The sequence below is a fragment of the Spermophilus citellus genome (genome assembly GCF_964194105.1).
Source record: "Spermophilus citellus genome assembly, chromosome: 3".
Classification (NCBI taxonomy): Eukaryota; Metazoa; Chordata; class Mammalia; order Rodentia; family Sciuridae; genus Spermophilus; species Spermophilus citellus.
In genome coordinates this window covers 141882642-141904238 of record NC_138184.1, presented here as the reverse complement: position 1 = coordinate 141904238, position 21597 = coordinate 141882642, and the positions used below count along the sequence as shown (strand labels likewise).

The following is a 21597-nucleotide window of genomic DNA, read 5'->3' as shown; positions in this document are numbered from 1 at the left end:
ATTTCAACTTCATCAAAATCAAAAACTTCTATGCTTCAATGGTTGCTATCAAGGAAGAGGAAAACCTCAAACACACAGAGAAAATACTTGCAAGTCATTTGTCCAATAAAAGTTTAGATGGGCGCAGTGACACATGCCTGTAATACCAGCAGCTCAAGAGGCTGATACAGGAGGATCATGAGTTCAAAGCCAGCCTTAGCAATTTAGCAAGGCCTTAAGCAACTCAGGGAAGACTCTGTCTCTAAATAAAATGCAAAAAAAAAAAAAAAAAGTTTAGGATGTGGCACAGTGGTTAAGTACCCCAGGGTTTAATCCCCATTACAAAAAAATAGTAAAAGTCTAGCACCCAGCATAAAGAACTCCAACACTACAACTCAGCATTAAAAACAAACCAGTTTAAAAATAGGCCAAGGATGTGGAGACATTTCTTCAGTGAAGACATACAGGTAGCCAACAGGGGCAAAAAGAGATGCTCGACACTGTCAGCAGGAAATGCATGTCAAAACCACAATATGGTGTTACTTCACACCCACTGGCATGGCTAGACTCAAAAGGAGGGACCACAACAAGTGTTGAGGAAGATATGGAGAAGCTGGAATCCTCCTATGTTGCTGGTGAGAACATAAAACAGTCATTTTGCAAAGCACTTGGTGGTTCCTCAAAAAGTTAAACATAGAAGTGCCATATGACCCAGCAATTCTATTTTTAAGTATATACTCAAGTGAAATGAAAATACATTTGCAAAAATACTCCCAGTGGCATTATTCACACAGTCAAAAAGTAGGAACCACCCAACCACCCATCAAATGACAGATAGATGTCATATATCCACACTTTGGAGTATCATTTGCTGTCCTAGATCAATTAGGATTGACATTAACAAATAACATCAATCCTAACGCGCCCACTACTAGGGCTAGACAAAACTTTAGGAAAGAAAAAAGATTAAGAGAACAAGAACAAGGTATGACAGCACCAATTCAAATAGATCAAGAAATAAATAGACATGGATTGGGTTTTCAGAAAGGGCCACTGAGACAATCAAAATTACTTGGAAATCAGAAAAACTGCGTGGGTGGACCGGTTTCTTCCCAGACGTGTACAGGGTATTGGCGGCATTTTCAAAAATAAAGTTTTGTTCCTGCTTGAGTGGCTCGTGATTCTGTGCCCAGCCAGACTGCGGCAATTTGCTATAAGAAAGTAATTAAGTACTGATACATGCTACAACAAAGATTAACCTTGGAAACTTATGCCAGTGGAACAGAGACGAAAGCTCACATTTATATGAATTGCCAAGAATAAGCAAATTCAGAGACAAATTAGTGTTTGTCAGGGATCGAGGGAGGGGAAGGTTGGGCATAGCTGCCTAAGGCATACACGGGTTTTTCGTTGGGGGGTACAGGGCAGTGAAAATGTTCTAGAATAGATCATTACGGTTGTGCAACCTTGTGAATATACTAAAAATCCTCTAAACTATATACCTCAAAAGAGTGAATTTTGTGATATGTCAATTTTATCTTAAAAAAATATGTGAACGTCACAGTCTGGAAATTTTGGGGCTGAGTTACCATAAATGCTTCAATGTCTGGTTGACTTTCAGCATTTCTGCAAAGCTCTCGGCCACTTCATCATTGAGTTCATTTTGGGTCAGCCTAGAAAAGAGAGGAAGTGATTACTCAGGAGGGTTGAGTCGGAAGACATTGTTAGTGAGTTCACAGAAGCCAGAACCAGGCCTGAGTCTCTCCAGCTCTGCGGCTAGTTGCTTGCTGAGAAGGCAGCAGAGTGCAGGCTCCCAGCAGCCCCCGACCCCACACATATATGGAAACTCATTTCTAGTGCAGGTCCTGCTCTGAGTTCGTAGCCCCCTGCCTGCCCAGGAGCCTGCACTCCTCACCCTCACTGAGCCTCCAATTTCACAGAAGAGAGAGCCACAGAGAACCAGGGCCAGGGCCTGGACTCGGGTCTCCTCCAGCTCCAAGACCCAGGAACATCGCTGACAGGGTGCTTGTCCAAGTCAAGATGAAAACCTGGGGAAACCCACCAACTGCATGGTAAAGTGTGCTCAGTGCTGTGCTCTGAGGCCAGTGGCAAAGGACCCAGGTTCAGTGACTGAAAGTTCAGGAAGCCTCTCAATTGCTCTTAAAACCAGCAGTGGTCTGGATAAGCACAGGAGTTCACGATGTAACTAGGGTCGGACCCTCTTTTTTCAGTGGATGAAGGAATAATGAGGATAATTGAATAGTATACTGTTTTAAAAAGTCTTCCCCTGAAGGGCCGTGTGATCACTATCCAAATCTTTTTTTTTTTTTTTGGTTGGGGGAGTACTGGAGGATTGAACCTGGGCATTTGACCACTGAGTTACATCTCTAGTCTTATGGAAACTCATTTATTTAGAGACACAGTCTCACTGAATTGTTAGGCCGGCTTTGAATTCTCTATCCTCCTATCTCAGCCTCCCAGGCTGCTGGGATTACAGGCATGTGACACCGCGTCCAGCACTATCCAAATCTTAAATGTATTTCCCTTAAGACAAAAGTCAGGTGCAAAGATATGTATAGCAGAGCTTTCTACCTTGCAGTGTACACTGTGATATTAGCTGTCAAATGCAAAACTGGAATAATTTAAAGAACTGGTAAAATAATGAACATCTATGCAACATTGTGTAGCCTTAGAGAGAGTGAGATAGATTGAACAAAGAAGATGGCAGAGACCACAGTATTTGAGTGCTCTTACCAGGCATGGTGGCACACAATGTAATTCCAGGGACTCAGGAGGCAAGGCAGGAGGATGGCCAGTCTCACACTTAATGAGTCTCTGTCTTAAAATTTTCATTTATTTGTTTGTTTGTTTGTTTACTTATTTATTTATTGAGACAAAAATCTGTTTTATTTTACATATCCCTGATTGCTAGGGATGTTGAACATTTTTTTCATACAACCATTGACTATTTGTATTTCTTTTTGAGAAATGTCTGTTCTTTTGGCTATTTATTGATTGGTTTATTTGGATTTTTATATTAAGTTTTTGGAGTTCTTTATATAGTCTGGATATTCATCCCCTGCTAAAGGAGTAGCTGGCAAAGATTTTCTCCCATTCTGCAGATTCCCTCTTCACACTCCTGTTTCCTTTACTATACAGAAGCTCTTAAATTTGATTCCATCTGACTTATTGATTCTTGGTTTTATTTTTTTGAATTTTAGGTATCTTGTTAAGGGAGTTAGAGACTGCAAAAATGTGTTGGGATGATTATGTTTTCTTTTAGCAGTTGCAAAGTTTCTCATCTAATTTCTAGGTCTTTGACCCATTTTAATTTAACTTTTGGGCAGGGTGAAAGATCGGGATCTAGGTCCATTCTTCTACATCCAGTTTATCCAGTACCATCTTTTCTCCAACATATGTTTTTGGCACTTTCACTGTGTCCAAATGATATTATTGTATAATGTGGGTTTGTCTCTTTATCTTCTATTCTATTTCATTGGTCTTCATGTCTGTCCATTTGTTTTTAGTTGTAGTTGGACATAATAACTTTATTTTATTTATTTTTCTATGTGGTGCTGAGGATTGAACCCAATGCTTCTCACATGCTAGGCAAGTGCTCTACCACTGAGCACAACCCCAGCCCTTCCTGTCTGTTTTGATGCCAATACTATGTTGTTTTTGTTACCAAAGCTCTGTAGTATTATTTGAGATCAGGAGAGAAACTTAATGTCATAAAGGGACATGTCAAATATGTACAACAGGCAGCTAAGATATTTTTAAATCCATTTGCTAAATGCTCTTCTACTTTGTATATATTTGAATATAGACAGAAAAATGGTTAGAAAGAAAAAAAATCATATTTGGAAAACATGAGAGAGGTAGTTTCAGTTCCTACTTTTCAAACTTCCATCCAACATTTTCAGTCATACTTGTTTTTTCTTCAAAAAAAAGCATATGTTACTTTTTCAAAATGTTCAAAGATTTTTTTGAGGGAAAAGAATTAAAAAATGCATTTACTGTCCAGTAGATCTAACATCAGAATACTCATAAAGACAACACTGGCATTATTTTCGGTAAACATCTGAGCAGAATCTAATACTGGGCCATGGGTGGATGAAATAGAGGGTGTAATGCAACTTGCTCACCCATAAGGAATTTATGATACAGGAAAGTAAATAAAGGAACAACAAAAAGCACTCTCAGGTGGCACCATCCACTTAGTAAGTGCCCTGGAGTGCAGGGAGGAAGAAGCCAAGACTGGGGCTTCCAGTGACAGGTGATGGGTGAGGGCTGAGCAGGGGCACTGAAGGCCAAATGCTGATGCAGAGACCTGGGAAGGCAGGAGCTGGACTCTGCCAGACGTATGGAGGATGTTCTGGGGGGATTCTTGGCAGTTCCAGTGGCCAGCCTTCTGGTTCTCCTGAGGCCAAGGATGGCAATAAGGATAAGACCATAAACCCATAAGTTGCAGGCCCATTTCCCCAGCTGTTTCTGAAAACAGCTATTTTTGTTCTCTGGGAGGAAATTAAATGAGCCTTTGCAATTGAGAGGCACCTTTTCAGTAAAGATTCCAGGCTGTGTGTAAGCAGTCCCTGGAACAATTACCACAGCCCAGCCCTTCAAAATGACTGGCCATTACCAGAATATCTTCAGTGTCGTGTTCTGCTGCAGGGCCCTGGCAAGGCTCTTTCCTCCTTCTGTGGAGATACAGTTGGCTGCAAGACTAGGAAGGAAAACAACTCATTAGAGACGGGTTCACATTTGGCCTTGGCGTCAATACCGAAACAGTGGGGAAGCCTCGTCTGGATGTGGCACCTCCTAGACCAACCTGGAGCAGCACGTGGAAGAGCTCAGTCATGTCAGCAACTGCCCAGGCCTTGCTGCTAAAGAGTCATGCTCAGGACAGGCACAAGACTGAAGACCAACTGCTCCAGCAGTGTCCAGACGGATAAAGGACACGGAACTCAGGTTTTTATACGCAGGCTAGAGGCTGAGGAGGCCAGGGCACTCTGCCACATTTGCGGGCCCCATCAATGAGAACCTGAGAAGTCTCTCCTGCTATTACTCCCACCGTCTTGGACTCCCTTCAATGGCAGTTGGGACAGAGGCAGAGCTTGGGAGACACCAAGGCTCCAGGATTAGGCCACAGGCCTGAAGGAGGGTTGGGAAAGGGGAACTCCAATTCCAGAGGGGAGGGGTCCCCTCTGTCCCAGCACCATCATGAGGGAAAAGGGGCAGGAATCTATCAACTAGCATTCCTTTCAGTTTTATCTACTTAGGAATTTCTCCCTGATCTCCAACGGCACTTGAATGGCTGCAAAATGTCTCACATCTTGATCTAGTTGGTGGCTACATTGGTGTGAGTCTGCTAAAACTCCTTGAGCTGAACACTTAAAAATAATGTACTTCTTGTTTCCCTCTTGCACATCAAGAAAAAAAATTAGAGAAAGAAAAATCACACCAGCAAATCCCTGACAAATTTGGAAAGCCACCAGCTCTCTCCCCACCAGCTCCTCCCCTGGAGAGCTCAGAATGGCCAGGATCCCTGTGGGCCTTGGAGCCCCAGGCGCAGCTCTTACCTTAGATTGCTCAGGCTGGGGTGGTTCTTCAGAGCCTCTGCGAAAGCTTTGGCTCCTTCATCCCCTATTTGATTGCCCCACATCCTAAGGACACAGATAGTCAGCTCAAGTTAGCTCCTCCCACTCGGCCAGGCTCCCCCTTCTTTTCTGTCAGTAGAGGCAGCTGTTTCACTCAGTCCCTGGAGCTGTGGCCTGGACACCTATTTCTCATCTTGGCCCCTAATGGATTGCTCTGGATTTCCAATGCAAGGCAGAAGCATAGAGAATAAAGAGCCCCGGGAACAGTGGTGCACGCCAGTAATCCCAGACGCTCAGGAGGCCGAAGCAAGAGGATTGGAAGTTCAAAGCCAGCCTCAGCAATAGTGAGGTGCTAAGCAATTCAGTGAGACCCTGTCTCTAAATATTTAAAAGGGTTGGAGATGTGGCTCAGTGGCTAAGTACCTCTGATTTCAACACCCAACACCAAAAGAAAAAAAGAGAAAGAGAGAATAAACAGCAGTGGAGACCTTGTGAACAGATGTTGTCAATCAGGAAGTTGCACAATTAGAGACCAGGTCTCGCTGCAAAGTTTTGGAGAGCTGCCAGTTGAGAGTCTCAGCTCCTGATTGACTCAGAAAGGAACTACCTGCATGTCACCTTCAGAGTACAAAAGTCCATGCTGGCCTGAAAGGACAGCCATGTGCAACACTGAGTGGTACAAGCAGCACCTGCAAAGTGTCTTCAGGATGCAAGGGTCAGGACCCCTGGGCACCAACTGCACCAGCAGCATTCCTTGTATGTGGAGAGAAATGTCAGGAAGTCAGGCACCAAGGACTGCTGCAATCTTGGTGGGCAGCTGCAACAATGAAGCTGACTTTTGTTCCCAGAATGGGTGATCTGAGATCTGGCTAACATGGTCTGCATGGTAAGGTGCCAGTCTCCCATCCTGGCTCTGCCACCTACTACCTGTGGATCCCTGGGAAAATTATATAACACGGTGGACCTCAGTCTCCTCATCTGTAAAATGGGTATGATAAGAGCATTCCCTCATAGAGTGGTTGTGTGTGAGGATGTGTAAGTTAACAGATGCAAAGCATTTAGGACACCATCTGGCCTGTAAAAAATGTCAGCTATTCCTAATAGGACAAAGGGCCTCCATTTACAGAAAGCAGTCTGCCCGGCCCACTCACAACACAACCATGGCTGCCTCAACAACAGGTCCAGCAGCTGCCTGCCTGCGTCCTTCCAGGCAAGGCCTGCTGCTGCCCCAGAACAAATGCAAAACTATACAACTGAATGGTATCAAATATTTAATAAGGTGGCAAACTACTCATGACCTGAGAGTAAGTGAAAAATGAAGGATAAAATTCTGTACATGTAGTCTGACCTCTACCCTATTAAAAAAATAATAGTGGGGGAAAGAGAAAGTGGGAGTGCTTCAATAGCTTCAAATGCTACCAGTAATTATTTTCCACAGTTTTAAAACAAAATGACCATTATTTTATAATCTCATAGAATTATAATGATACAGTTCAGAAGCTTCTTAACCTCAATGAGATGCCACCTGTCATCCACTAGGATGGCAGTTACTATTAAAACAACAAGTGTTGGTGAGGATGCCGGGGAGCAGGATGGGAATGTAAGACGGAACAGGCGCCTGGAGAAGAGCACAAGGGCTCCTCAAGAAATTAACAATAGAATCATCACAGAATTCAGCATTTCCAAAAGAATTAAAAGCAGGATCTCAAAGATTATGTCTTTGTATGCCTTTGTTCATAGGAGCCTTATTCACAATAATTTGTGACAGTTAAATATAGAAGTAACCAAATGCTTGCTGCTGGATGGGTGGATGAGCTGTCCAATCAAAAGCCTCAGCTCCTGACTGTCTCAGAAAGGAACTACCCGCGTGTCACCTTCAGGGTACAAACATACATACAATGGAGCATTATTCAGTCTTAAAAAGGAAGGAATCGCAGGGCAAAGTGATCCACACCTGTAATCCTAGAGGCTCAGGAGGCTGAGGCAGGAGGACCTCAAGTTCAAAGCCAGCCTCAGCGATGGTGAGGCACTAAACAGCTCAGGGAGATCCTGTCTCTAAATAAAATACAAAATAGGGAAGGGGATGTGGCTCAGTGGCTAAGTGCCCCTAAATTCAATTCCTGGTATGCCCCCACACACACATAAAAAAAAAAGGAAGGAAGCTGGCATGTCACATGACCAACCTTGAGAATATCATGTTAGCTGAAATAAGCCATCACCAAAAGACAAGCACTATGTGATTCCATTTACACGAGGTGCCCAGAGTAGTCAAATTCAAAGAGACAAAAAGCAGAGCAGGGGTTGCTAAGGGCCAGGGGAGGGAGGAAAGGAGAGTTACTGCTTAATGGATGAAGAGTTTGTTTTGCAAGATAAAAAGAATTTTGGAGATGGATGGTGGTGATGGTTGTGTAATGATATGAAAGTACTTAATCCCACTGAACTGTACAATTAGCAATGCTGAAGATGGTCAATTTTATACATATTTTACTACAATTTTAAAAATTGAAAGAAAAAAAAACCTTCAGAGGATAGATTTCCTTAAAGTAAGAGCATCTGCCTGTGTTAACCACCACATAGAGCTAGAGTAACTCCCTCCATTTGCTGGTGGCAATAATGCTGAGTTTGCATGACTTAAATATGTCTGTGCAGTCAGATTTATAATCAACCCTGGGTCTTCCCACACCATTTCCATGCAGAAGCTGCTGGGACATCTCTGTTTCTGCCTCCTCACAGCCAGACCCAGCAGTCCCGCTACATTGATGTACAAAAGACCATTGGGCGCCCACATACACCCAGCAGGTCACACACCCCATGTGTGCGTCCCCTTCTACTCACCCAATCTCAGAGATGGATGTGCTGTTCTTCACAGCCAGGGCCAGCCACTTCCCTCCTTCGCTCGATATCTTGTTTTTCCCCAGTCTGCAGAGAATTCCCGCACAGTCAGCCTCCAGCTGTGCGGTAGGGACTCCAATACGGGCCTCCCTCCTCCCTGGCTTGGAGCCCCTCCCAGCCCCTCTTGCCAGTCTGTTCCTGCTCCTGGGATGTACAGCAGCCAAGCCCTGGGCCTCCTCTTAGGAAGTCACCTGAAGCCTTGGGGATAGCCAGACAGGGGTCCTCTGCAGGGGACAGCCCATAATCTCTGCAGAAAGTTATTGACCTGAGCCCTCCTGGGCTTCTTTACATGGCCTCAGGACCATCCATTCCACCAGGAGGCCTGAAAGTGCCCACTTCAATTGCTCATGATCAAGGTGTGCTTCCATCGCCAGGTGGACCAAGGCACTCTGTCACCTTTGGCAGAGCATTTCTATGACAGGGCCAAGGATCAAGCTCTGGCTTGCCATCATGTGGTAAGTTCCCTGCAGATGGAGACAGATCTTTTTCTCTAGTATTCCAGAAAGGGCGATAGGTCTTTCTTCTTGGTCAGTCTTTAATGAAATCGAAGTGCCAAGCTCTCCCTGCCTCCTTCCCCCTCCCCCCAGCTGGCTGTCCCTTCCAAAATCTGAGCCTCTCGCCTGGTCATGCTTTCTCTGCAGAACTACCTCACTTTTCCAACAGGTCTCCTGCATTTGACTGGCATGCTCCTGGGGCAGGCAGAAGACTTGAGGATAAAAGCTGTTTACAGTGACATTTATTCTTCTAATAATGGAAGGGGTGACCCAAAGAATCGAAGAAGAAAAGAGGCTACTAAGGAACTTCACACCAGACCCCACTTACTTACTTCAGGTGGGTGAGGGCCTTGCATTCATCCAGGATTTGGGCGACGTACCTGGCTCCCACATCCGTGATCTGGTTGTTGTATAAACTTGAAGAGAAAGCACAGTCAGGTCACTTAATGACTCCTGAGGTCATATGAACACCCGCTTTTCCTTTCAGTGTGTGCTGCTTACTGAGTTTCAAAGTGTGTTGAAAGGACTGTGTGGTCTCAGCCTGGCTTCAAGACCAGCTCCACCACTGGCCGCCTCTGTCTCAGTCTCTCTGTCTATAGTGGGGGTGACAATCATGGCTCCTCATGGGGTTGGTTGTCATGAGGAGCATGCAACATGGTGCACAGTCCTGGCTGGGAAGTTCTTGGTTCACCAAGCCATTCATGCAGATGATGATACGTCAATCAGCACACAGTCTCTTGAGGGGAAGAAGTTTCTCTCTGAAGACATTCTTTCATGTCTACCTCTTAGTCGTTTTTACCACTCAATTCCAATTCAGCAATAAGGCAGAAAAAAACTAAGCTGAGGCTTTGAGGACCCCACTGTCACACAGCATTCCTGAGTGGAAAGAGAGGTGACCCGGAATCATCTGCTTCATTGTCCTTGTTCCAAGAAGGAGCTGACCGAGGCCCAATGCAGCTGAGCAACCACTTTGGCTCACAGAATTGGTGGTAACCTGGGTGGGATGGGGTGGAGTGGGTGGGTAAGATCCCTTATCTCAAACTCCACAATCCCAAAGGCTCTGAAAACCTAAAGTGTCTCATAGTTGTTTTGGCAACCAATGTGAACCTATTTATGGTCTCTATTTACCCTACTTGCTCTGAATATTCACACATTTCTCTGCAGAAATATCAAGGTTGAGGATAATGGGGTGCTGCCCTGGACCCCTCTGGCCATGTCACTACTACAAAGCAAATACACCAAACCCTGATCCATGGCTTGGCCCAAGGGTTCTGGAGGAGGGATTATGGACTCACAGTATGAAAATCTAATATATAAACAGTATTTTTTTGGCAGGGGGATTACTGGGGATTGAATTCATGGGTACTCGACCACTGAGCCACATCCCCAGCCCTATTTTGTATTTTATTTAGAGACAGGGTCTCACTGAGTTACTTAGTGCTTTGCTATTGCTGAGGCTGGCTTTGAATTCGCAATCCTTCTATGTCAGCCTCCAGAGCCACTGGGATTATAGTTGTACACCACTGCACCTGGCCACAAACAGTATTTTAATGTTTACAAAACTTACTCCCATGTATTTCTTCCAATAACCAGGAATTAGATGACCTGCTTGGATTAGGATCCCTATTTATAAATGAGGAATCTGAGGCTCAGCAAGCATTCATGCTGAGGCAGGAACAGACCCCAGGCACTCGCCACCCACCACCCTGATCCTGGCCAATATGCTGGGGACCCACATGGATGGCAACTTCGGCTGCTTAATATCATTACTAGGTAGTTGGCCCAGTGTTCCTGAGAAGGACATACCCCAAATACTCCAGGATTTTGTATTTGGTCAGCTCTTCACACAGCACCTTCACACCACTGTCTGTGATCTGGTTGACACTGAGTCTGAAATACAACAGCAAAGACAATGACAAATTAGGGCAGTTTCTAAATCAGAGGGAAGAGGCTGGGGTCAGTAAACCTCTGCAAACAGCCAGTGAGCAAATAATTTAGGCTTTGCAGGATGGTTTCCAGCCTCACCACTCAACTCCACAGTGTAAAGCAATCAGTAAGTAATCCAGTGGTACGGCTGAGTTCTAATAAAGCTTTATTGACAAACACAATCCATGGGTCGAATTTAATCCATAAGCTGACTTCTGTAATAAGTTAAAGGCCAAACAGGTAAAAGCTTTATTTTTAGGCCACATCAAAATGATCAGGTCAGACACTCCAGACCCTTCCCCCTATTGTAGCCAGATTGGTGGTGGTATACAGTGTGCACATGTCCTGTATGGTCATCCCAGGTTGACAGAGGCTATTAGTCACTTCCAGTGTCTATGCTTTCTTAATAGAAACCTCCCTCCTTTTTTACTTGACATCCACATTTCAATTCCACCAGTGAAACTGAAGAAGCAGTATCATTAGCGGTAGTTGAACAGTCTTTTTAGAATAATGAGGTTTGCTCTTTTTAGCCTTTTCCTTTGTCCTGGTGGCTAGATTGCTGACTGGAGCATGGGTAGCCATGTTGGGTCAAAGTGTAGAAGCAAGATAGTGAGAATGGCATTAGAACAAGGCAGAAGAGAACCTGGGCTTCTGATGGTTATGGAGACACTATACCAGCTCTGTATTACCTACCTCTAGCCTTTGCATAAAATAGAAATAAGCTTAAAACTTATTTAAGCCATCAAGATTTTGTAGTTTGTCTAACTCTCAGCTGAAATGAATCCTATCAGGAACCCTCAGGGGAAATCAGAGAGCTTCCCCATGGTTGCCCATAGCCTCCTACTTTCCTGTGAGCTGTTTTTCCTTTCCTGGGGACAGCAGAATGGAGCAGTACCACCACACTGCTGCCAAGTATCTCTCATAGGATGGGTGCAAGGTGGCGCAGGATGACAGATTGCCAAAGGCTGCAGAAGAGAGAGTGATTGGCTGCCAGGGCAGAGGACAGGTTCCAGGCTTTCAATTCCCAGGCCAGAGAAGCCTGCAACTCCCGGCACTCCACGTGCCCACACAGATTCCTCTCTGGTTCTGGTACATCAGGCCCTGGGAGGCAGGTGCAAATCCCCACTGCTCTTCAGAAATATATGAGCCAAGTAGTAGAGAATTCCAGGCTGGTAAGACTGACAAGGTTTGTTCTATGCAGGAAATGCTAATAGACAAGAGCAGACTGGCCTCTTTCCTGAAAACCCTCAAATGGGAAAACTACCATGTGGCAGCATTTTCACCAAGCTCTCCAGCAGCAAATAGGGCTGCTGATTTGACCATGGAAGGCAACTCATGCCAAGCAGCTCCAGGTCTGCTTTCTCTGCAGTCATGAAACCTCCCTCATGCCAGAAACTTTTCACAGGCTATCTCTAATCTTTCAATTGGTCTTCTTTATGCCATCTTTATTCTGGTTCTACCCCGTCTCAGCTATGTGATCTGAGTCAGTAATTATCTCCTCTGTGCCTCTGTTTCCTCATTTACCCACATAGAGTCGATGATAGTACCTACTTTATAGGGTGAAGAGCATTAAATGAGGTAATATTGGTAATGTGCTTCACCCATCCTCAGTAAACTGAGTTGTTCTTACTGTGATTGCTGGGATTATGAGCATCTCCTCTTTCCAGAGGAATTCACCAAGGCTCAGAGAGGCTAAGCAGCTTGTTCAAGTGCACCCAGCTGGGGAGGACCAGTTCTGACTCTCTTTAGTCTTTGCCCTCTGCCACCCTGAAAGAGAGTCCAGATGTTCCAAGACCAGTGACTGTGAGTCCTAGGGGACAACAGACTAGGGGATCCTGACCAGTGATGCCAGTCCTGGCCCCATTCCAAGCCCCACCCCCACCCTTGTCTGACCTGACAACGGTGAGGCGGCTGAAGCAAGGCTGCAGCTCCCGCACACCGTAGTCGTTGAGATTGTTGTTGTCCAGATCAAGGGCGAGCTGCTTGCGGGAGTGGTGCAGGACGAAGGAAAGGGCACTGCAGTCAGCGGAGCAGGCGTTGCAGAAGGTCAGCTTGAGGTAGTTGGCGCAGATGCCCTTAGCCGCCAGCTGCCCCACCTTCTGGCTCTGCGTCTCGTAGATACAGCGCAGCATCCAGAGGAAGGTGGGCATGGCCTGCACTTGGCTGAAACCCCCGGAATGACACCGGGGTAGGCTTTTCAGGTAGGCGCGCAGGCTGGCAAACAGGTGCCCCCACAAGGCCTTGCGCTTCCTCCGTAGGGTGGCAGCAGGCACCAGGTGCTGCAGGAGTTTCTGTCTAGCTTTGGACAACAGCCCGCACAGGAAGAGGTTGGTGAACTGAAAATGATCCTTGTTTTTGAAGGGATCAGAACGTGCCAGCCTGCCGCCCCCCAAGCACTGGAAAGGAAAGAAGGGTGGATAGCAGGACTCTACCGCTGCCTCCCCAGGAGGCGCCCACTCTTGAAAGAACCTGAGCAGCTCCCGGTGTCCCACCTTGTTGTCCACCACGAGAAAGAAGGCGGTAAAGAAGGCCTGGAGGGTGATGTGGAAAAACTCATAAGACTGCTGTCCCCCTTCAGGGGTCATTTCTGGCACGGCCCGCAGGAAGCCCAGCTGCAGGTCCCCCTCCTGCAGCTCAGAGGCCTGCACCTCCTCCTGGGTGAACACGAAGAGGCTCCTCTCCATGCCGCTATGAGCCACCTGCCCCAGCGAGCGCAGTGTGCGCCACCCCGCGCTGAAGGTCTCGGCCGGGCTGCGCGTGTTGCGCTGCACCAAGCTGCTGGGCTGCGTCCGGTTCAGATGGACCTCGGTGACCAGCAGGAAGACATCGGTCAGGGTCACCGTGCAGTCCGAAAGCTGCGGGGAGCCTTCGAGGGTGGTGTAGAAGTGCTGGAAGCACCGGAAGATGATCCAGCAGAAGAGGGGCACGGTGCACAGGCTGCAGAGGTTGGGGTTGGCTTCCAGCTGCTGCAGCAGGCGGTCCTGCGCAGGGCGCTCAGGGAACATCCTCCGGGCATAAGTCTGCAGGTGGCTCGGGGAAAAGCCCCGGAGAAGCACCTTCTTCCGCAGGAGCTGGCAGGGCACCTCGACACCCGTGCGGGCCGTGAGCAGCTTGCTGGCGCCCTTGAGCAGCCTTCCGCTGAGCAGGTTGGCCAGCAGGACCAGCGGGTGGGCGGGCTCCCAGGGGCAGCAGCTGTCAGGCACGCGGCTCAAGTCGAAGTCCGAATGCAGCTCGTCCAAGCCATCGAAGGTGAAGAGGGCCACGTGGGGAAAGCGCAACAGGAAAGCAAACACCTCATCGGGGTCCTGCTCCGGGTAGCAGTAATGCTTGAAAAGCAGGTCCTGCAGGCACAGCGTGTCACTCTCCTTGAAGCAGCTGAACATGCGGCAGCGGAAGTGGAAGAAGAACTTGACCCCTATGTCCAGCCGGCCTGAGGCCCAGAGGCTCTGCAGCCGCTGCAGCAGCATGGATTTGCCCACACCCGCGTCCCCGAACACGAAGATGGTCTCGCCCTGCTCGTTGAGGACGCCTGAGCTGTGGTCCAGGAGGCAGGACAGGCTGCCCAGGCTGCCCAGGTTCTCGTTGCTGAAGCTCACCAGCTCCATGACGGTATCCATGTAGATCTCTTCCAGCAGCAGGTCCTCCTTTTGGGCATAACACAGCATGAATTTGGAGTCACAACCCAATTGGTGCCGCAGCTTCTGGGTGTACCTGCTCACTGGAGAGATGCATGCACATGTTGGGGTGAGAGGCAGAGAGAGAGAGGTGGAAACCACATCAAACAGGGAGGTATCAAGGAGGAAAGGCAAGCCCTCAAGCAAATCAAACACCCCCCAGGGCCGTGGGGTGCTCAGTACAGGCATTCCTCAATGCAGGGCCTCTGAAACCTGGAAGAGCCCATAATCCAGGAACTGAGCATCTCCAGGTTTCCATCCCTCTGCTTGTCTTCCTTTTTAGCCCCGCTAGAGGGCGACACACTTCAACTGGGATCAGAGTCTGAGATAGGCCTCTTGTTCCTCTGCAGTGTTGTCACTGAACTCTAGCTGAAGACAGAAGCCCCTACACTGCAGGGCCAGGCCAGATGGCCCTGCTTCCCTGCTCCATCCCTCAGCCTTGTTCAAATACCAAGAGCCAGTTCCCATTGGAAGTTTCACTGTTAAAGAAAAAAGACCGTGACCTTTCTTTTGCTTGCAACACAGCTGTTAAAGCAGCTGGTCTCAAAAGCCAGAGGCCAAAACTTTTTATACAATGATGAACATTATGGTTTACAAAGGAGCCGCGTGCCTCACCTAAAACACCACAACTAGTACACTAAGATGAAGGCAGCACCAGCCTTGGCGCCCAAGCTGTGGGTCTTGGGTCACCAATGTTTGGCATAGCGACTGGGTAAGGTCTGAGCAGCCCACAGGGGCAGAGATGTTCACATAGGTGCCATGCTCCCAGCAAACCTGAGTGACAAAAATGGGACTTAATGCCACAAAGCAAGTGGTTCTTCCCCGAACAAAAGGCTGTTCCCTACATTCCTTTATAATAGTCTTAATTATAATTCAATTAGCCAAAATTGGATACCCATGTATATTTCCAAATTCATCTCCAATCCTTTTCCCATCAACTTTCCAACTTGGTTGCCTATTTAAAATTTGTAAAGTGAATTGTATTTTGTTTACCACTTTATTGAAGTGTAATTTATATACCACAAATTTCACTCACTAATGTTATAGACTTATCATTGACTTTTACAAGTGTATAAAGTTGTGCAAACATCAGCACGATCCAGTTCTAGAACACATCCATCGCACTCCTAAAAATTTTTCATGCCTATTTGCGGCCAATCCCTGCCCCCACCTTTACTGCTCTGCTTTCTTTCTCTCTAAATCGGCTTTTCCTATGATTTTAGTCTTTTGCATGCAGCTTCTTATAGAGTGAATTATACTTTAAAGGCTAGGAAATAACTAGATAAAGGAACCAATGGAGAAGTCCTTTGAGAGGACTACTCACCATGGAATATTTTTCCTTTTTTCATAGGGGAAGGAGCAGTAAGAGCAAGATGATGGCTGCAGATGGCAGCTACAGGAGCAAGTCCATCCCTGGCCCTAAAAGTCTGCTTGTTGGCCATTGGCCTTGTTCTTCCTAAACATACACCTGGCTCTCTAGATATGTTCTTTGCTTCTGTTTCCAAGGTCAAACTGTATCTTTTTTTTTTTTTTTTGTACTGGCATTAAATTAAGGGGTGCTTTACCACTGAGCCACATTCCTAGTCCTTTTTATCTTTTATTTTGAGACAGGGTCTCGCTAAATGGCTAAGGCTGGCCTCAAACTTGCAATCCTTTTGCCTTGGCCTCCCTAGTATCCAGGATTACAAGCATGTGTTACAGTGTCTAGCAAGAATTAAATTAATTTTATTATCTGGTGCTATTCCAACTTGAGGTGCAATACGAGACTGACTTTTATGCCCACTTGGGTCTCAGTGCTACAGCATTTCCAGACCCACTGTCCTTGTGCACAGGTACCTGTAGTCCCCCTGGAGCTGACTCTTACCTGGGTCGGTGTTGACAATAGTTTTGCTCTGAATGAGCTGGGAAGGAGAGTAGCAGATCTCCAACAGCCACTGCCTGAGGTCAACATAAGCATCTGCGAGTTGCTGGAGCACGTAGAGGAAAAACTCAGAAACCTCCTCACCCTTGCTCTGGACCAGGTCCAGAAGTTTTCGGACCTGGTGGTAGCACAAGCAGAAGGGTATGAGCTGGCATGAGGGGTCCTTCCTGACAGAAAGATACCTCAGTGGGCTTAGTGCAGGGCTCTGAGCTCTTACTAAGCCAGAATGAAAATCTGATGCATTAGAAGCCTAGCATCTTCTAAATAGATCTTCTTGGCAAGAAGCAAAACTGGGAAGCTTCCATGAGCCTAAAAATAAAAAAGTTTAGACTCACGACTAGAACCATATCCACCCATGGAATTCTCTGTCTGCTTTCCCTGGGGATTGAACCCAGAGCTTCATACATAGAAGGCAAGTATTCCACTACCAGGCCAAATCCCAGCTTTTTATCTTAACCTAGCACTATTGCCATCAGGAATGATTATGGAGAGGGAGAAAATCACCCTGAAGCCTAATGAGGCGGCAGCTGGGTCATGCAGCAAGAGGGTAATAGACTCCCATATGTATTATATGTTTTAAGTAGCCTTTTTTTATTAAAAATGCAGGGGGGGGGAACAAGTGTGCTACTGAGTTTCAAATAAGTTCTGTCATTCTTTTAAGTGAGACAGAGTTATGGGTCTCAATTCTATTTTTTCAGAAGGTAACACCAAACTTAGGTGAAACTAGTTGCTGCTACATTGTCTACAATGGAGCATGGAGACCTCCTCCTTGGGGACCTGTTGAGAGCCACAGCCGAAGGGGCCCCAGCAAACTTTCAGACTGCCAGCTGATGATTGGCTCACAGAGGCCTCAGCAACTTCTAGCTGATTGGCTCCTCTGCGGTGATGCTCATTGGGCTGTTTCCCCGCCCTTTCAGACTAGGAGCTGCTCAGTGGGGGACTTGTTTTGGCTCCGCCCATGCGACCCAGCCAATCGGCCTCAAGAGCAGGAGGAGTGGGGGAGGTTGAGAGGCTTGTGGGAAGCCAGTGGTGGCAGTTGGTCTCTGAAGGCTTTTCCTGAGGAGCAGTTTTGTTTGGTGTGTGGTTCTAAAAATAAAGTTTGTTTCTTTTGACAAGTGGCTCCTGATTGTGCCCAGCCAGACTGTGGCAGGGACCTACCTCGGATGTAGTCCTTCCTAAACACAAGGTCATGTCCATCCTGAGTCTTAGTCTGCTACCAGCAGCCCATAGGGCTTCAAGGTACAGAATGACCATCACTGCTAGTGTTCTGTGCTCATCTGCTTTTTCTCTCCCATTCATTTAAAGTGGATTTAACCATAAGTTGTCTGGAACCAATATATACGGCAATGAAAGCTAGATCTAAGAGCTTGCTCCAGCTACAACCACAGAACTGATATACATGACCATGAAAAGAACCAAATAATTGGAGCACTGACACTCTAACAAGACCCCAGCATGGGCTGACCACTTCCGGCTCATCCATGGCATCTACCACTACCACTAACCTGTCGTAGCTACTGCCACTACAGCCTGTGGACAAGTGTATAGGATCAAACATTCACATTGTGATGAAGAGTAAGAAGGAAATTGTTGGAACGCTTCTAGGATTTGATGACTTTGTCAGCATCCTTTTAAAAAGTGGTGGTGGCCTAGTTTTTTTTTTTAATTTTTTTTTAGTTGTTGATAGACATTTATTTTGTTTATTTACATGCAGTGCTGAGAATCGGACCCAGTGCTTCACACAGGCCAGGCAAGTGCACTACAGCTGAGCCCCAGCCCCACCCCCCAGATGCTTTTACTGATACAATGAAAATCACACCAGAAGGAAGAGGATTACTAAATTAGATCAGATTTTGCTAAATGGAAATGAAATCAACCATAAGGAAGAGGATTACTAAATTAGATCAGATTTTGCTAAAGGGAAATAATATAACAATGCTAATTCCTAGAGGAGAAGGACTTGGAGTCCAAACGAATTTCCTTGACTTATGCTAGATTCCACTTTGTTTGTAATAGCAACAAAATTGATTTTGTAAAACATCTTCTAATGTTTAGATTCTCTAAAGCTCATTTTCCTGTAAAAGGGAAATGCTTTGAAAATGTATTATATGGCCCTTTTTCTAAGTTAATCATGATTATCTTGGAAAAAAGAAGCAATTAGGTTTTTTTTTTGAAGATTAAAAATAATAAAGGTATTTTTGGTTAAAAAATCAAAACAACAACAACAACAAATAAACTCAACGTGAAATTCTGCCCTGCTTACTAAACTCACAAAACCCCTGACTCAGGCCAGAAGGGACAAGACCCTTCCAGCTTCAGGGGCTCAAGTCCTGCCAGTACCAATCCCATCACCAAGCACCTTGTCAGGTTGGGTGGGGCAGGCACCCACGATCTCTGCATCCTCAGCTGAGAAATAGTCATTCTCCAGCAAGTTGTCCACCACACACTGAGTGTTACGGATGTGAGTGACCAGAAGTTCCCGGTTGATCTTCAACAAGTTGATGTAGGAGACAGAACCAGCCGGGATGCTCTCACGGTGTTCCTGCGTTTCCATAGTTAAAGTAGCAAATAGCTACTTTTCCCACATTCATCGTTAGCTGCAGGTGTCTTCCTGGTACAAGGGCAATCAGGATTCAGGACCCTCAGGGTCCCCGCCTCTCAGTGCAGACTCTAAAGAGATAAAGGAAGTGATGAACAAAGCAAAAGCCCTGGAAGGGTTCCCCCAGCTGTCTCTCCCACGGGATTTCTTTACTTACAGCAGGACAGAGGCATGCTTATGACTTTTATCTGAGATGCATTTCAGAAAAAAAAAATATTTAATTTTTGGCTTGTGGGTTTTTAATAATTACTAGGGTAACGGAACAAAAGCACCCACCTCTTGTTTAGCAAAGCCCCCTAATTTTTATTATCTTCTTTGAGAAAGCAAAAGTGTGCCTGAATTCTAGACTGTGATCGAGCTGGACAGGTGTATGATCTTACATATCAAGGTTAACTGGGATGGGAGGTGTCTGCATCCTCCACCTGATGAGCACAGCAATCTTAGAACTGGGAACAGAGGAACTACAGGAGATGGTGAGATACAGAGTGCGCAGAAAATGGCCCAAGGAAACAGCCTGCATGAGGACTCCCATGGTGACCAGAGCCAAGAAACCTGGGGACAATGATGTGTCATTACTGCCCCTTCTGTGTTGAGCCATAGACCTCCGCTGACCCTATCTTCATACTTCAGCAAAGTCTGTTCTATACAAGCACCACGGGGAGGAAGGAGAAGCAATGGCCATGTGTGGACTGAGAGGACAGAGGAACATGAGTTCTTAGGGTGAGGTGACCAGGAAAGGCATCTTTCTGGAATCCCTTGAAAACCTCATGTACATGATGAATTTCCAGTCTTGGTTATTTTAGCTGGGTAAGTTTTTTAAATAATTTCCAAGTTATTTTAGCTGGGTATTAAAAATGGGTTCATGTGAGTTATCTCCAAATTGCATTGATTTGCTTTCTTGCAACAACAACAAACTAAGATCATTGAGCTACATCTTTGGTTATCCGTATATGTGAAGAAAGAATCAAAATCTTGGAAGCAGAAAGACCTTGAACTGACCATTTGGTCCTTTGCCCAGGTAGGAAAATCCATACATTTCACAGAAATAGTGTAAAATTATTATTGTTGAGCTAAAAAAAGTTCATAGACCTCTGAACAGTGTTATTCATTTATGTCTCATGAACCATGCCTGCTAACATTCAAGTCTAGTGGTTTTCAATTTTTTGTTTAACAAGTCATTTGTGAGTTTCTATGCTAACATAGTTCCATTTCTTTCTTTCTTTCTTTCTTTTTTTTTGGTACCAGGGGTTGAACTTAGAGCACTCAACCACTGAACCACATCCCCAGCCCTATTTTGTATTTTATTTAGAGATAGGGTCTCACTGAGTTGCTTAGTGCTTCACTTTTTGCTGAGGCTGGTTTTGAACTCCAATCCTCCTGCCTCAGCCTCCCAAGCCACTGGGATTACAGGCATGTACCACCACGCCCAGCCTGCTTCTTATTATACCTACCAAATTGCTAAGTCTTCATAGAGTCTCAGTTGTACCACATAATAACTTCCCTTTTTAAACCTGAGTGACTAAGCAAGTGACAATATAAAATAAAACTTTGAGCAACAGAAGAGCAAGAGATTCTTACCAAAATTGAATTTAAAGAACGAGAATGATTTGTTACTATTCTACTAATAGCATGCTAACCTATTAGATGTGAATGCAGCCTTTTTTATTATGGTCAATTCTGTGACCCACTTTTAAGAGCCACAGCTTTAGAAAATCAATTCCTTTAAGACGTATCAGCTGATAATATTAAATTTAAGTTAGTGGTTAATAATCCCTTTTAAAATGTCTGGCATCATTCTGGGAAGAAAGTAAAAATATTTCACTTCTCGCCTTAAAACTTCAATTTCTTTCTGGAATCTGCAAAATTGAAAAAGAAGAAAGGTGTTTTGAAAATGCTATTGTGCGGAATGGTGAAGGAATGAGTAAAAATGCTAATAAGATAGTTTTTGAATCCAAAAACTCCAGGATCTAAGAGTACTTTCTGTACCATTTTCTTTCTGGACAGGTTTCCAAATGTCAATCACTGGGGCACTACGTCACTTGTTTTGTTGTTGTTGCCATAATCGAGTCCCACCTGTCCTTTACTTGCTTACCTTTTTGATTTAAATTGAGTTTTTAAAACTCTAATAGATTAGGTGCACATTAGGGGAGGCTGCGGCAGGAGGATCGAGAGTTCAAAGCCAGCCTCAGCAACTTGGCAAGGCACTTAGCAACGCAGCAAGACCCTGTCTCTAAATAAAATATAAAAAAGGGCTGAGGATGTGGCTCAGTGGTTAAGCACCCCTGGGTTCAATCCTCAGTACCAAAAAGGAAAAAACCAAAACCAAAACCAAAAACCCTCTAATAGATTAATTTTCAGGGCAGTTTTATGTTGCCATTAGAAACAGGAAAAAAAATACTTGCAATAAAGTAAATAAATTCACCAGAAATAAAACAATGTAAGTATATTCCAGCTGGTGGTACTGACTGGAGAGTCTAGGGGTGTGAGGCCCTTTCCTCTTGGAAGCATTGGAGAG

At 45.6% G+C, this 21597-nt stretch overlaps 1 protein-coding gene across 5 annotated transcripts in view; it reads right to left on the bottom strand.

The window, feature by feature from the left end:
- Window positions 1-21597, bottom strand: part of NOD1 (nucleotide binding oligomerization domain containing 1) — a 52450-nt gene that overhangs the window by 12800 nt on the left and 18053 nt on the right. For 2 of the 5 annotated variants that reach the window (XM_081286742.1, XM_081286741.1), the window contains 10 exons: window positions 20858-20938; window positions 18843-19155; window positions 16427-16601; window positions 12782-14606; window positions 10769-10852; window positions 9295-9378; window positions 8412-8495; window positions 5559-5642; window positions 4619-4702; window positions 1569-1652 (listed from right to left, as the gene is read on the bottom strand). In XM_081286742.1, coding sequence (XP_081142868.1) covers window positions 1569-1652; window positions 4619-4702; window positions 5559-5642; window positions 8412-8495; window positions 9295-9378; window positions 10769-10852; window positions 12782-14606; window positions 16427-16601; window positions 18843-19037 — 2699 coding nt within the window. In that variant the 5' untranslated portion in view covers window positions 19038-19155; window positions 20858-20938. Of the gene's footprint in view, window positions 1-1568; window positions 1653-4618; window positions 4703-5558; window positions 5643-8411; window positions 8496-9294; window positions 9957-10768; window positions 10853-12781; window positions 14607-16426; window positions 16602-18842; window positions 19156-20857; window positions 20939-21597 lie in introns of those variants that run through there. The other 3 variants (XM_081286743.1, XM_081286744.1, XR_014021108.1) reach the window with 3 other exon arrangements.